Below are 16,264 nucleotides of genomic sequence, written 5' to 3'. Positions count from 1 at the left end.
CTGAGGCTAACTGAAACTAGCACTTACTACTAACGTGAATACACTTAAGACTGACATGGATATTTCTGAATTAAAGCTGACAGAAGCACAATTTCCTAAACACAACCAGGTATACTTGTACTTAATAAGATTTCAAATTCTAGCAAAGCCGAGAAAATCCAAGGCTCAATCGTATGTGGCACCTGGAATGCTAGTGACAACTGTCACTAATTCCAGATGAATGATACACCAATTATTAAGAAAATCTAAACTGGAGAAGTCTAATCCTGATTTAGATCTCATCTGTACAAGATCACTAAGAAGAGATAAAATTCTCACCGTTTCTAAACCAGAGTTATGCAATAAAGGAATTTAAGACCCTGGACTTAATGATTTTACAGCACGTCCCCCCACCCCTGCTTTAGAAGGCCAGGTGCCTTCCTGCCCCCCTTCAGTACTTTACAACTGGTTCTATATTCCTGATAACGTAGAGCAAGAACAAAAAGTAGTTTGCCAACTGATACCAAAAAGAATACTCTTGAGCATGTGCAGTTTCATTTTATACTCATAGAATCATAGAGTTGGAAGGGGCCTTGTAGGCCATCGAGTCCAACCCCCTGCTCACAGCAGGAAATCCACAGCTAGAGCATCTCCCGCAGACAGCTGTCCAGCCTCTGCTTGAAGACATCCAGCGAAGGGGATCCCACCACCTCCCTAGGCAGTCGGTTCCATTGCCGAACTGCCCTTACTGTCAAGAAGTTCCTTCTAATGTCCAATCTGAATTTACGCTCCTGCAACTTAAAACCATTAGACCTAGTCCTACCCTCTGGGGCAGCAGAGAACAAATCTGTACCCTCCTCTATGTGACAGCCCTTCAGGTACTTAAAGAGTGCAATCATGTCACCCCTCAGCCTTCTCTTCACCAGACTGAACATGCCAAGTTCCTTCAACCTTTCCTCATAAGACTCAATTACACCATAGCACTATCCACAAGACTAAAGAAATAAAATGGGATTCCCCTCTGCTGCCCTGATGCTAACCACATTTACTTGGGAAAAAGCACTATTTTGTTGTGCAAAGGACAATATAGTTTGAAAGTAAAAATAAAATGAGAATTTGTAACCATATACATGCTTGGCCAATCGGTCCACACCTATACAATGTTTTAGAAACCAAATGAGAAAAGAAAAAATACTGCGATAACCAGCCTCTGTCCCTGTGTGCCACAGCATGCTCACACCAGCCCAAGTGCTGATGCCAGGTCTGTTTGGTGCTGCCCCCATCACCTGGCACTCTCCAGATGGTCACTTGGGGGCTTCCTGGACTGCAGAGCTTTGGACTTGGGCCCCAAGGTCCAGCCTTGCTGCACCACTGTTGTTAAATGGAAGTACAATGAAACACAAAATTATGTCTCCAGAAATCAGTATTCTCTTTAACAATATCCCTCCCCCCAAAATCAAGACTAGAGAAAAAGGAAGACGCTTATATGTTAACTGCAGGTGAGCAGAAAAAACAACGACCCACAAGATAAATTTGAGTCGACAGTAGAACATGACAATATTCAAGAGATTTCAGAGGCAGAGATGGGACAAATGGGCCTCTACCTTAACTCGAAGTGGCATATAGTCTATACAAAGATCTTCCCACAATTCTTGAAGGTCGGACATCTCCAAAGGAAAAGCTAAGGAAGATCCAGAATGAGAGTTCACTGCCACATTCACAAACGCAGGACAAGTGTTTTTGCCCAATAGGTCCTGGCAAAGAGGACTTGACTTTAGTGGAATAGGCAACTTGCTCCCCCTGGGACTCTGGACTGGCTTGCAATCAAAAGCTCTGATCAGGCTAAGGGCTATATCCATCCTGTTTCCATGTTGTGAGAAATTGTGGGAACTACGGTCACCTATACAATAGTCACACTTCCTACTTCTCTTTCCTTCTATGTCTGTTTCCTCATTTTTCTGCTGTGAAGAACTGGCTGCCACTGTTGCATCCAAGGACTCCAGAGAGGATCCAGGAGTTTCCTCTTCCATGCTGTCTTCACCCATAGGTGTAGTGCCACTTGGCAGGTCAGCAGTTATAGGCTCACACACAGGCAACTCTTCATTGCAAGTGCTAGCAGACCACTTAGAAGATGGCCCACAAGAAACATTCCTTGCCACTTTTCGTGGGATTTTGCAAACTGCTTCGTAGTCAGCATCTGCCACTCGTAACACAGCACAGCTGCGACATCGTCTGGGACGGCTGCCCATACTTTCCATGGTGTGGCACGTATGTGGCTCCACAATGCGCTCCTCAGGTTCCATCCAGCTTTCAAATCCGGAGTAAGCAAAGTCTTCCTGAAGTAAGGCTGAGTATCGCACATCAGGCAGGCTGGAAACATCCACAGCCTCGTCAACAGATTCTTCGTTGTTCTTCTTGTACATACTGGCGATGCAGAACTTGAGACGTTCCTTTTCCAGCAGCAGCTTCTGCAAACGCTCGATCGACAGCGCTTCAATGCGGGCAATGACTGTGTCAAAACGATACATGCGATCCAGCATGAAGGCGCACTTGCTGCAGACAAACTCAGCTTTGCCATCCCGAGAGATCTCCTTGCCCAGGACATGCGACAGCAAAACCTGCAAGTTAAGCTTCGTTGCAGTGTGGAATATCCAGCGCCTCTGATTACCACACAGTTCCCGGCCACAAATCCGGCAGGTTTCCTTCATCCTTCCCAGCCTTTCACCGATGCGCTGCCCGGTGCCCTTGAGGCCACGCGGGGACCAGATCACCCCAGCCTCACAGAGCTGCCTAACCCATCTCTTAACAGGCACTCCCCCCACCCGCCGCTTTACTCGCCGCTCTTGCGAGCAATCCTTCCGCTCCCAGCAGCCGCCCTTCCCTCCCAGGAGCCACCGCCCTTCAGAACGGTAGGAACCGCCGGCGGCGGCGAAAACCCCACTGCGGCCCCGGAGCCATGGGCGGAAGCCCAGCGAGAGTCCCGTCAAGAGCCGAAGCCGCTCGCTCCGTTCCACCCAGCCCTCTTCTATTTTATTTTATTTTCCAGGCCGCCCGGAAAGGTCAGAAGATGCTCCAGGGACCGGTTTCTTTTTTATTGTGGCCCGGATTTCAAGATGGCGGCCTCAGTCGTCAGCAACGCACGCAAATAGCGCGCAGAGGTTGCTGGGAGTTGTAGTATACCTGCCTTTCGTAGACAAAAGGAGATGCTAACGAGAGCGCCTGATGGCTCCCCTTCCCCTTGTAGCTGCTGCCCTGAAGTGAGGGAGTGACGGTTCCCTGCTTGAGGGGAGAACCTCTCGAGCGGCATCTCCGACGAAGTTCTGCAAGTACCATGTCAACGAAAAGGGAGCTTTCCAGGAGGCAGGCCAGCGCCCCTAAGGCTGAACATGTTTACTTTGATGTAATCTCCATTAAACTCGACGTTACTTGTTTCCGAGCAAACATGCACAGTAGGACCCCCCCCCCGCTATATGAAAAGTGTTCTCTGTCTCTTCTTCACTCACTCCATTTAAACGTATTTTTCACTGCTATGATGGGGATACAAATAAACTTCATCAACTTCAAATCTGACCAACACACCATCCCATTAGTTAATTCCTACTTAGGTGAACAAGCAGTTAACTTTATGCGTAAAGATATCACATTTATAACCTCTTGTGATACTGTGTTTTCTAAGGTGTGCAATGTGCATCTAAAAGCAAAAAGCTCATATGTACACCAATATATTCTTAAAAGTATGAATGTACCAAATGTATGCAAGAGGTGTGTGTGTGTGCAGGGTGGGACTCCCTGCTTTGTGTCTACACAGGGGCAAACATGCTTGTACTACTTGTGCACAAAGTGAACCTTAGGAAGTCTGTTGTTGTCATGTGCCTCCAAGTCGACTACGACGTATGGTGACCCTGTGAATCAGTGACCTCCAAGAGCATCTGTCATCATGAACCACCCTGTTCAGATCTTGTAGGTTCAGGTCTGTGGCTTCCTTTATGGAATCAATCCATCTCTTGTTTGGCCTTCCTCTTTTTCTACTCCCTTCTGTTTTTCCCAGCATTATTGTCTTTTCTAGTGAATCGTGTCTTCTCATGATGTGTCCAAAGTATGATAACCTCAGTTTCATCACTTTAGCTTCTAGTGACAGTTCTGGTTTAATTTGTTCTAACACCCAATTATTTGTCTTTTTCACAGTCTAGGGTATGCGCAAAGCTCTTCTCCAACACCACATTTCGAATGAGTTGATTTTTCTCTTATCCGCTTTTTTCACAGTCCAACTTTCACATCCATACATAGAGATCGGAAATACCATGGTCTCAATGATCCTGACTTTGGTGTTCAGTGATACATCTTTGCATTTGAGGACCTTTTCCAGTTCTCTCACAGCTGCCCTCCCCAGTCCTAGCCTTCTTCTGATTTCTTGAGTATTACCTCCATTTTAGTTAATGACTGTGCTGAGGTATTAATAATCCTTGACAAGTTCAATGTCCTCATTGTCAACTTTAAAGTTACATAAATCTTCTGTTGTCATTACTTTAGTCTTCTTGATGTTCAGCTGTAGTCCTGCTTTTGTGGTTTCCTCTTTAACTTCCATCAGCATTCGTTTAAAATCATTACTGGGTTCTGCTAGTAGTATGGTATCGTCTGCATATCTTAAACTATTGATATTTCTCCCTCCAATTTTCACACCTCCTTCATCTTGGTCCAATCCCACTTTCTGTATGATATGTTCTGCATACGGATTAAACAAATAAGGTGATAAAATACACCCATCTCACACCCTTTCCGATGGAGAACCAATTGGTTTCTCCGTATTCTGTCCTTACAGTTGCCTCTTGTCCTGAGTATAGGTTGCACATCAGGACAATCAGATGCTGTGGCACCCCCATTTCTTTTAAAGCATTCCATAGTTTCTCATGATCTACACAGTCAAAGGCTTTACTGTAATCTATAAAGCACACTGCGATTTTCTTCTGAAATTTCTTGGTCCATTCCAGTATCCAACGTATGTTTGCAATATGATCTCTGGTGCCTCTTTCCTTCCTAAATCCAGCTTGGACAACTGGCATTTCTTGCTCCATATATGGCAAGAGCCTTTGTTGTAGAATCTTGAGCATTACTTTACTTGCATGGGATATTAAGGCAATAGTTTTATAATTACTATATTCCCTGGGATCCCCTTTCTTTGGAATTGGGGTGTATATTGAACGCTTCCAGTCTCTGGGCCATTGTCTAGTTTTCCATATTTCTTGACAAATTTTTCTCAAAATTTGGACAGATTCAGTCTCAGTAGCTTGTAGCAACTCTATTGGTGTGCCATATGTTCCTGGTGATTTGTTTCTTCCAAGTATTTTAAAGAGCAGTTTTCACCTCACATTCTAAAACTTTTGCTTCTTCATCATATGGTTCCTCCGTGAATGAATCTGTCATCCTGGCATCTCTTTTATAGAGTTCTTCAGTGTATTGCTTCCATCTTCCGTTTATTTCATCTCGGTCAGTCAGTGTGTTCCCCTGTTGATTATTCAACATCCCTACTCTTGGTTTAAATCCCCCCCCGTGACCCCCCCCCCGACCATCAACTCACAAGTATTATGTGCACTCACAGATTACAACAGAAAGAAAATACAGATCCAGTGATTCGCTACACTTATGATGGAAAAAACACAAATGTGCAGGATGTATTCCTGTGATTTTACATGATTTCTACACAAGTGTACACAAGATTTCAAACCACCATAAAAACCAGAGCATATCATTATTCCTAAATATTGTCAAATCATGGATCATATCCATGCCCATGGACTGAACCATTTAAGTCTGTTCTACTTATTCCATTTCCTTTCATTTGTGAATAATTTCCCATGAAGCATCCCAAAGTCATAGCAACAATAAAAACACATATAAAAACAATTTCAAAACCAATACAGATACAGGCTTGGATACAAATCTCCACTTACAAGTCTTATCTGAAAAAGGAATGTCTTAAATAGGCCCCAAAAGACAACAGAGATGGCACTTGTCTGATATGTAATGGGAGGGAGTTCCAAAGGATAGATGCCGCTACATTAAAGGACCCAAACTTCACAGTGCCAGAATGGTACAAAATGTGGATCCACTGTATGGATCATCATGGAAATCTGATTTTTCAATGGGATCTCATGGCAACCACCATGAAATCACAGCACACATCTGTGCACATAGATCTAGAACTTCACAGCACTACCATGGCACAAAATCACTGGCACCAACACTGTTATCTTTTCGGCACCAGGTCAAGACTTTCCTCTTCTCCCAGGCATTTTAGCATGTGTTTTTACATTGCTTTTTAAAAAATGTGTTTTTAAATTTGTATATTTGTTTTTAATGTTTTTAAACAATACACCAAGCCATAGCTTACAATGAATGGATCGTTCCGAGAGATAGGGGTCGCTGCACTCCTCCCCCAATCCTGCTGCTGCCACGCTACCCAGGCTTAAACTATCTTAGCATGCCATCTGAACCTGGTCTCATGGTTTGTTGAGATAAAAAACAAGCCCAGATTCAGATGACACACATAGCCAAACCATAATATAGCAGTAGGGCTGAGGAAGGAGCACAACTAGCATGATCTCCTGTCCAGGAACCTGCATGCTCTTGTGTTCCCACTAAGCTCTGGTTTGCCTTCACATTACATGTGAACGAAGCCACTGACAATGTAAATTTGAAACAGCTAAACCACAGGAATACAAATCTCATATTAAGGTAGTGCCTATAAAATGGAAGTTATGTCCCTCCCAATAAATGAGTCATCTTTAGTACGCAGGATAAAAGGCAAATAAGCCTTAGGCAAAAGTATATTAAAAGCAGAGGTGGCACAACAAACATATAAATAAGAAAGCAGAAGTCAGACAATGATACTGCCACGAGATTATTACTGAAATATTGCATTTAATTCAGGGATTGGCAGTATTTTTTGAAAGTTATTTGAAGACAAACACTTTTTACACTTTTGAAAGACACACAGACTAGGTCTTAAAGAAAATAATTGGCTTTCTATCACCACAAGGAAAGCAAAAGCAGTTTCCTTCCATACCAGCCCTTTTCTCTAGAATTGCCTTCCTTTATACACTCACCTAAATTGTTGTCAGATAAGTGTAGTTCACTATTTTATATGTTACTTTGTGATCAGACCTGATTTCTGGTTATTATTATTTTTATTTGTTGAAGCAAAATGCAGTTGCAGCACCAGCCTGTCTAGTGTTGACAGGCAGAATGCTATTGAGGCTTCTCAGGGCTTCTGTACCTTTAATAAAACAGGAGCTGTTTGCAGGTTCTGTCCATCTTTTAGTTTCCTGTCCATCTTTACTGCTCCTTGACCAACCTCTCTTAGCTGTCCCAATGTCATTTCCAAAGCACAGAACAGGAATGAACTAGGTGCTCCATGGCATAGATGCTTGCCCAACAAATCCAGATGGCTCAAGCAAGGGAAAGGCAAGCCAGGTTCACTAGACTGAGAGGAGCCCTATAGACTGAAAATTTGTGAGTGCATGTGGACTGTGGGAATGGAAGGTACACCCAGTCCTTGAAGGTAGGATTCAATTCAGCACTGACACACAGGAACTAGGAGTTACAATTTCAACCTGAAAAATCAATATAGGGATCTCAAATATAAGAACAGGTGATGTGCAATAACATATCAAAAGGATGGTGGAATGACAACCTGAAGCAAGGAACAGATCAGGTAAAATTTGTGTAGAAATGTCATTAATATAAAAAACTCCTATTCCAAACCCTGTCCACCATAGTCATCTCTGCTTCCTTTCAATAAAATTTTAGGGCAAGTCTAGTCCTGCGCTCTTTTTGCCTTTCATTCTAGTTTTGTTCCCCAATGTCCTGTTTCTAGCCTTCATGGATTTCCCATCCATCCATTCTTCTGACTCCTGGAATCATTGGGATAGAGTTTTAATGTTTAATAAAGATGAATCTGCACTATTGCAGTTGCAGACTATAATAGTGGTACTGAAGCAAAAAGGGAGCGAGATAAGATCAGAAATCAGCCCATTTAAGGTTCTACCAAAATAAATTATAAACATAAACTAGCAAGATACCTACCTATGGTGAATGGGAACAATGGTGCAAAACTTAGACCTTTTAAAGTTTATGATATGATAATAAAGGGGAAGGGATGGGGAGAACTGCACACGCCTTCTCTTCATACCGCTTATGGGAAAGTAGAGCATAGAGTTCTAAACTGTGGGATTCAGATTGTAGCACACAATGAGTGCCAACTGGGGCACCTCCACCATAAGCATTAATTATGATTCAGAGCACCACTAATCAGTCTCTTCCAATGCACTTGTTTGCTGAATTGCATTTAATGGCTGTGAACAATGACACTTCTCTACAGGCTCATGAGAATCTGGCCTAATGAAAAACATGCGGCCAAAAAAAAAATGTATCGGTGCTCAGAGGGAGCAGCATATGGTGCAAAAACTGCCAAGCTAGACTCACACACCCTTGGCTGCTCCTTTTCCAGTCTAATGAGACCTATCAAATTTATCGGACAAAAATAAGGGACAGTGATAAGGGGAGGAAACTTTAATTCAGCTACCAGACCCTAGAATAAAAAGAATGGCCATAATCCTTCTTGATCACAACTACTAATATAAGCGCAATTCAGTAAACAAACTGGACTTGTTATGGAACATTCAAGTGACCATTGCACCATGGGCACATCAGAATCCTTCTTTATTATTTCCAGTAGTGAGAAGGTGCAATGCCCTCTGTTCAGACTTAACAGACCTCTTAAGTGACCCTCTGAAAACTGCAGTTTGCTCTGCTGAGGAAAGCACACAGGTACAATATGGATACTTGCATATTTTCTCCCTAAGCAGAAACAGCAGCTTCAAGGAGCGGTGTGTTTACATTGTACCTGTATGTTTTCTCCTGCAGGACAAATAACAGTTTCAATGGGGCAATTCAGAAGAGGAAAGCAGGACTATCCCACTCCACCATCATAGTGGCTTTAATCCACTTCTCCCTACCCAGCTGCTTTTAAGTTTTAAAAAAGTCACCAGGAGAGTCACACAGAGATCTCCAGTGTTTTGTCTTGCTGGGCTGAACATTGCACATTCAATCGTGACAACAAAACTGAGTCATGTGGTTGGAAGGTATGAAAAATACCATCCTGTTCCTGTAGAACACAAGGTCATTCCCATGTTAACCCCTCACAGGTTAACCTGTACAATTTGGACCACAGTATGTATCACTTGAATTAGAAGCACTATAGCAGTAACAGCCTCATTAGAAGTAGCAGTACATCTCTTGAAGACATTTTTACATCGACAGGCTTTTGCAGCGTTTAATTTTTATTTTTGATTAGCCAGTTACCTTAATGATTGTCTGTATTTTTATTTTTTAAATTGTGTTTAAGGTTTCAAACTGTACACCACTTTGATATTTTATTTCATGGCAGTACAGAAATACTTTTATAAACAAACAACAAACAGTATTATCTCTTCCTCTTTATTCATTTACACTTTAAAAAAAGGGAGGCATTTAGGCTTAAGTAGGGCCGAGAACAGTAAGAGCTAAATGGGAAGGGGAGGGCAGAATGCTGAGTCACCTACTAGAATGATGAATGAGATGTGCCTGTATGGAAAGGAGGATCAGCGCAGAACAGTGAATGACGGTATTTTAATGAGGAGTATTGGATGGCAGAGTGTTTTCTTTGTCAATGTAACACCACCACCACCCCTTCTGGATAAAGAACATGCAGTGGTGGTTAGAGGACTCCCTAGCTATAGTTCCATCTTGCCAGAACATTGGCAAGATAGCAAGGTTTGCAGCAAGCAACTACATATTTTTCCTGTATTAAGTGCCATATATAAGATCACAGCTCTAACGTCTTACTTGGGTTGAGAGACAAGAGACTATCAGAGCCAGAAAGGTGCTGCTCCAAAGTAAATCTCTTGGTCTATGGGTTTTGGCCTTAATTTTGATGCTTTTGATCTTTTTCTGGCAGCATTTTTTTACTTGCTATTACAGCATTTTTGGCTATTGTCTGCTTAGGACTTGCCACCCAGATCATTTGAGACCCCCCGATTTGTAGACACTTTTTGATGAAAGCCCTTCTCTACTGGTGGCTTGTCTTAATGGCCTTTGCGTAACATTTACTACCTCAGTCTCCATACTTAACCAGCAAGGTGCTGCCTCCTATTCGTAGTGCCATAATCATTCTAATCTTTTTAGCTTTTTAATCTTGTATACTAATCCTTTTATTTTCTTATATTTTGTTTAATTGTATTCTGTTTTTTTTCTTTATGTCATATATGTTTTGTGATTTTATTATTACGATGTATGTATTTTATCTTATGCTGTTTACCGCCCTGAGAGCTACTTGCTATGGGCGGTATATAAATGCAACAAAATAAATAAATAAATAAATAAATAAATAAATAAATAAATAATCCATTGCTCCATGTACTTGGCACACAGGCAAAAGGAGAAGAAAGTTGTATTTGCCAAGGAAGCCTTTTTACAGTTACTGGTCATCTAGACCAATTCACACAATCATTTTTACTTAGGTAGATTTTGTATTGACTATAAATTGCTCAAATGCAATATTTTGTATGTAAAAAAATTAATGTTTTCCCACTCACCCATTCATTGCTACTGCGTTTTCAGTGCAAGATGTGGTCATCTGAGCAACTGCTAGATATTGTCTCTGACATTATTAGTGATAAGCAACATAACTCCCCAGTATTCCCATATCCCTGGACCATTTTATGATCTTCACTTTAATTTTTTTTATTTAAGGATGTTTGTGGCTCTATGCTTCAGGGCAGGGCCGGTGTCAGGCATGCTGGGGCCCTTGGGCTCCAGCGTGCCCTTGGCCCGCAGCGCTGGAGTGTGATGTGATGCGTCCTTCCCTGGCTCTCCCTGTCAGGTTCCTACCTGCGCGTGGCTACTGCCTGTCACTAGGCACCACCAGGGACTCCACCAGTCCGGACCGCTCTCTCTTATGGTTTCTCTCCCCGCTCTAGCACAGATCTCAACAGATCCCCCTGCTAGGCAACCACCAGTCACGTCCCAATACTAGTATTCCCAGAGACTCTGAATACTGGTATTGTTATTCTCTTCACCGCTGCCACCATTTGTTACAGTTCCCCTTCAGCCTTGGGCATTACCTTACCCTCCCTTCTGGTCTGTGAAACCCCAACCAAGGATCAGGCCTTTGGTAAACCAAATTAAGTATTTATTACAGATAACAAAGCTAACAAGATTAACAAGATTTCTTCTTAAGGCACATAAGCATATGGTTTTACTCAATACTAATCCGAACTCCACCTTCCTCCTGGTAAACAACTCTCTAAACCCCACCAAGCAACCCACTCAGTTCTCTTCTCCCCCCCCAGATTCCACTCTCACTCTTCCTTTTATACACTCAGCCATTTTAAACACTCAGCCAATCATCTCGCATTCTACTGCCCATTCACTCCCCCTCTTTCACACCACTTACCATGTATCTTCTAAACAACCAACACTTACCATATATACATTAATATAGGAACATCACATTTCCCCCCCCCTTTAAACAACAGCAGAGTATTATTCCTGTTCCAGGATTTATGCGTCGCGTTAACAAATAAAAGTCTCTATGGGGAAAATGTCTTTCTTTGTTCCTCTGTCTGGTCACGTCACTGCAGTCCCAGCCACTTGCCTGGAAAGTCCATCGGCCAGTACATTGTCCTTGCCTTTTATGAACTGGAAGTCCACTTGATAGTCCTGTAGGGCCCAGGACCATCTCTGCAGCATAGTGTTGTGGTTTTTCATAGTCTGCAACCATAACAAGGCCCGATGATCCGTAGTCACTGTGAATCTTCGTCCCCACACGTATGGGCGCAACTTGTTCAGTCCCCACACGACCGCTAGGCACTCCTTCTGGACCGACGAATAGTTTTTCTCCCTCGGCGTCAGCTTGCGACTCAGGTACGCCACTGGATGTCTGGTGCCTTCTCTCTCCTGTAGCAAGACGACTCCCAGCGCCAGGTCCGACGCATCTGTAGCCACGATGAATGGTTTCTCATAGTCTGGTGCTATTAATATGGGTCCTTGGCACAAGCTTGCTTCAGTAGATCAAAAGCCTTCTGACATTCATCCGTCCATACCACACGCTCAGAACACTTCTTCCTTGTTAATTCATGCAAGGGGGTTGCTATTTCCCCAAAATTTCTCACAAACTTCCTATAAAATCCAGCCACACCCAGAAATGCCCTTACTTGTTTTTTGGTTAAGGGGATCGGCCACGCTTGTATTGCCTCCACCTTGCTCCATAAGGGGGTGATTTTCCCACTCCCCACCTTATGTCCTAAATAGATTACTTCCTTTAGTCCAAACTGGCATTTCTTAGCTTTTATTGTGAGGCCTGCTTTTCTTAAGGCCTCCAATACTGTTGTCAGGTGTTGGACATGCTCAGGCACCGACTTGCTAAAAATGGCCACGTCATCGATATAGGCCACTGCAAAATCTGACATGCCTCGCAACACAGTATTGATTAGCCTCTGAAATGAACTTGGTGAGTTCCTTAGTCCCATGGGTAAGGTCACAAACTCATATAACCCATCTGGTGTACTGAAGGCAGTTTTGGCTCTGGATTGCTCGTCTAGTTCCATTTGCCAAAATCCTTTACAGAGAACTAGTGTAGAGATAATGGTTGCTGCCCCCAATAACTCTAACATTGCGTCTACCCTAGGCATAGGATACGCATCTGGGACAGTAATTTTATTGATTAGCCGATAATCAATGCAAAACCTTGTCGTTCCATCTTTTTTCGGAACCAGGACAATACTTGAGGCCCAGGGACTGATGGATTCCCTGATCACTCCTAATTCCAGCATATCTTCCACCTCCTTTTCGATCTCATTCAAAACTTTCCCGTTCACACGGTACGGAACAGATCTGATTGGGGCATGATCTCCAATATCAATGGAATGTATAACTATACTGGTTCGGCCAGGTTTGTTGCTAAAGAGATTCCTATAGGTTTTCAAAACTCTCAGAATCTCCTTTTTTACTTCCTCCTTCACCTCCTCTGACCATTCCACTTGATCTACACCTCCTTTGTCTTTGCTTTCCTGTACCAAATCTGGAAGTTCAGGCCCACTTCCCTCAGGGAATAAGGTAACTTGCAACACCTGTGCATCCCTGGTATGGTAAGGCTTCAACATATTTACATGAACCACTTTGCTTTTGTTTAATTGGTCTGTGGTGATTACATACGTCACTGCGTCAAGCCTTTCTCTGATGGTATATGGTCCTTCCCAGTTAGCCTGTAATTTGTCATGTTTCCTGGGTATGAACGCCATAACCATATCTCCCACATCATACACACGTTCCCTGGCTGTTCTGTCATACCAGTAACGTTGCTTCTCCTGTGCTTGACTCAAATTCTTTTCCACCACCTCCATCATTGATGTTAATTTATTGCGGAATTCCAATACAAAATCTACTACAGATGTTTTGTACTCTCCCAGGGTTCCGTCCCATGAATTTTTTAATAGTTCCAAAGGTCCCCTCACTTTTCTAGTGAACATGAGTTCAAAGGGTGAGAAGCCTGTTGACTCCTGAGGGACTTCTCTGTATGCAAATAAGAAGCATCCCAACCGTTCATCCCAGTCTTGTGGGTGATCTTGAACATAGCTTCTGATCATGCCCTTCAAAACGCCATTGAATCTCTCTGTTAACCCATTAGTGGCGGGATGGTAAGTAGTGGTCTTTAGATGTTTTAGACCACAACATTTCCACATACATTGCATCACTTCTCCCACGAATACACTGCCTTGATCCGTCAGCACTTCATGAGGGAAACCCAGACTCATAAAGATTTTTAATAAAGCCTCTGCCACTACAGGGGCTTCCAAGGATCTTAGTGCTTCTGCGTCTGGGTACCTGGTGGCAAAATCCACCACCACCAATAGATATTTCTTGCCATGCCTTGTGGGTTTGGAAAAAGGGCCCACCAAATCTATTCCCACTCTATAAAAGGGTTGTCCAATTATAGGAAGGGGCTTTAAGGGTGCCTTAGTCTTTACTCCACTTTTTCCCACCTTTTGGCATATTCCACAAGATAGACAATGTTGTTTTACATCTTTGGAGATGTTTGGCCAATAATAGTGTGCCGCCAATCTCCTCTTGGTCTTTTTTATTCCCAGATGTCCTGCACATGGGACATCGTGGGCTACCTCTAGCAATCTGGTTCTGTATTTGCTAGGTACTATCAATTGCTTCACTGGTTCACATTCATCCTTTCTCTCAGCAGGCATCCACAATCTATATAAAATCCAATTCTCACACACAACTTGATTCCTCAGTTTGTCAGTGAAAGGAATCTGTTGGGTCAGAGCTTGTTCCTTTACCTGCTTCAAACTTATATCTTTTTGCAGCTCTTCCCTGAATTGATCTGCCTCATCATTATCAGAGACCACTTGATACAGTTTGTCTCCTTCAGCAGGCCTGCTAGTGGTTGCTATGGTGACCTGAGGCTGGTTAACAGATTCCACCCTGTTTGTTTCAGCCCCCCTTAATATGGCTTCTTTTTCTCTGCCAATTTGCTGTCTGGTCACTACATAGATCTTTCCTTGGGCGCCCATTACATCCCTTCCCAGTATTACTGGTTCTTGTTGCTGGGCATTAATGCCTACTTTATATCGGCCCTCTCGGCCTCTCCAAGTCATTTCCACCAGGGCCACAGGCAAACTTTCTGGTTGACCCCTCACTCCTTGGATAGTCACAGTTTCCTGAGGTAATATTACCTCAGATTTTATTAAATCTGGCCTCAGTAATGTCTGAGCGGCACCAGTATCAAGCAATGCCCAATAATTTGCCCCTTGTACACTCACTTCCTCTCTCAGACTTGAATCAAGGTCTGTTACTTCTGTCCAGTTTATCTGGCAGAACTGAACCTTTTTCGCTGTTTCTAAAGCCTTGGGCTCTGTTTTCACTGCCCTTGTCTGAGCAGGATTACTAATGGGGTTGGCAACCTCACATTGAAAACGTAGGTGCCCCGGTCTACCACATTTGTAGCATAATTTCTCCTCACTTTTAGGGTACACAGATCCACTCTGGGGTGTCCTGTGCCCTTCAGATTTTACTGGAGGACTCACTCTCTGTGGTACCACATCCCTTCTGCCAGCATTATATGGTCTGGGTTTAAAATCTCTTGATGTTTTCCCCACCCAGCCGGTTCTGTTGGAGGCGAAGTGATCCGCCATCTCTGCGGCCTCCTGCACCGATGTAGGGGAACGGTCTTTGACCAGGAGCCTTATTTCTGGTGGTAACTGATGGTATAATTGATCCAATATCATGAGGTTTGTCACCTCCTCCACAGACTGAGCTTTTGCACTTGTCAGCCATTTCCCAAATATGTCCATCAGTTTTGCCCCCAGCTCCACGAAAGACCTCCCTGTCTGTATCTGGCAGTTTCTGAAAAGCTTTCTAAAATAATCAGGCCCCAGTCTGAATCTGTTAAACACTGCTTCTTTGAATTCAGCATAAGTGACGGGCCTGTCTGAGGGGAAATATTGGTATACCTCAGCCAATTCCCCTTTAATCAGGTTTGATAAATACTGCATGTATTTATCTTCAGGTAGCCCCCACAACTGAGCTGCTTTTTCAAAGGTGCTGAGGTAAATTTGAGGATCTTGACCAGGCTCATAGACAGCAAAGTCCTTTGGAGTAATTTTTATTTTTGCTCCATCTCTGTCCTTTCTTGTTTCATCAGAATGAAACTTCTCTCTTTCAAATTTTAACTTTTCTACTTGTAATTCGGCATCCACTGCTCGTTGCTTCTCCCTCTCCTCAAACCCCATTCTCATTCTCTCAGTTTCCATCTTCAACTTCTCAGCTTCCATCCTCAATCTCTCAGCTTCCAACTCCCTCTGCTTGTCTTTTTCCTCAGCCTCCCATCTTAACTTCTCTCTCAAGTACTCTATATAAGAGGGATTGCTGAAATATCCTTCTGGGGTCTCTTCTCTGACAGGTTGTTTTTGCTGGGCAGTAGCAAATCCTATAAGTGCTACCCTCAATTCATCTACCCCTTTACCCTCATGAGGTAAATTGAATGTTACGTACTTCTCCACCAGCTCCTCTCTTTTCATTTTTATATATTCAGCCATGGTGTTTGAGTTCACTCACTCTTTGCCACACATTCTTTGCCAGTCACTCTCACAAGTAATCTTGTTTTGTTATTTCTGTTTGCCACACAACTATTAGGGATTGTCTAGTATTCGTATCTCACTGCTACAGCCAACACCTG

At 43.2% G+C, this 16,264-nt stretch overlaps 1 protein-coding gene across 8 annotated transcripts in view; it reads right to left on the bottom strand.

Annotated features, from left to right (window-relative positions):
• Positions 1 to 16,264, bottom strand: part of LOC133364404 (myomegalin-like) — a 164,637-nt gene that overhangs the window by 91,377 nt on the left and 56,996 nt on the right. For 4 of the 8 annotated variants that reach the window (XR_009757937.1, XM_061584851.1, XM_061584864.1 and 1 more), the window contains exon 1: positions 1,584 to 3,096. The exons of 3 other annotated variants lie outside the window; for them this stretch is intronic. Coding sequence is in view for 4 of the 5 variants with exons in the window: in XM_061584851.1 (XP_061440835.1) it covers positions 1,584 to 2,687 (1,104 nt within the window). In the remaining variant the exon portion in view is untranslated. Of the gene's footprint in view, positions 1 to 1,583; positions 3,098 to 16,264 lie in introns of those variants that run through there. One more of the 8 variants, XM_061584902.1, reaches the window with a different exon arrangement.

The sequence above is a fragment of the Rhineura floridana genome, chromosome 1, assembly GCF_030035675.1.
Source record: "Rhineura floridana isolate rRhiFlo1 chromosome 1, rRhiFlo1.hap2, whole genome shotgun sequence".
NCBI classification, from domain to species: domain Eukaryota; kingdom Metazoa; phylum Chordata; class Lepidosauria; order Squamata; family Rhineuridae; genus Rhineura; species Rhineura floridana.
This window is presented reverse-complemented; position numbering and strand designations above follow the sequence as displayed.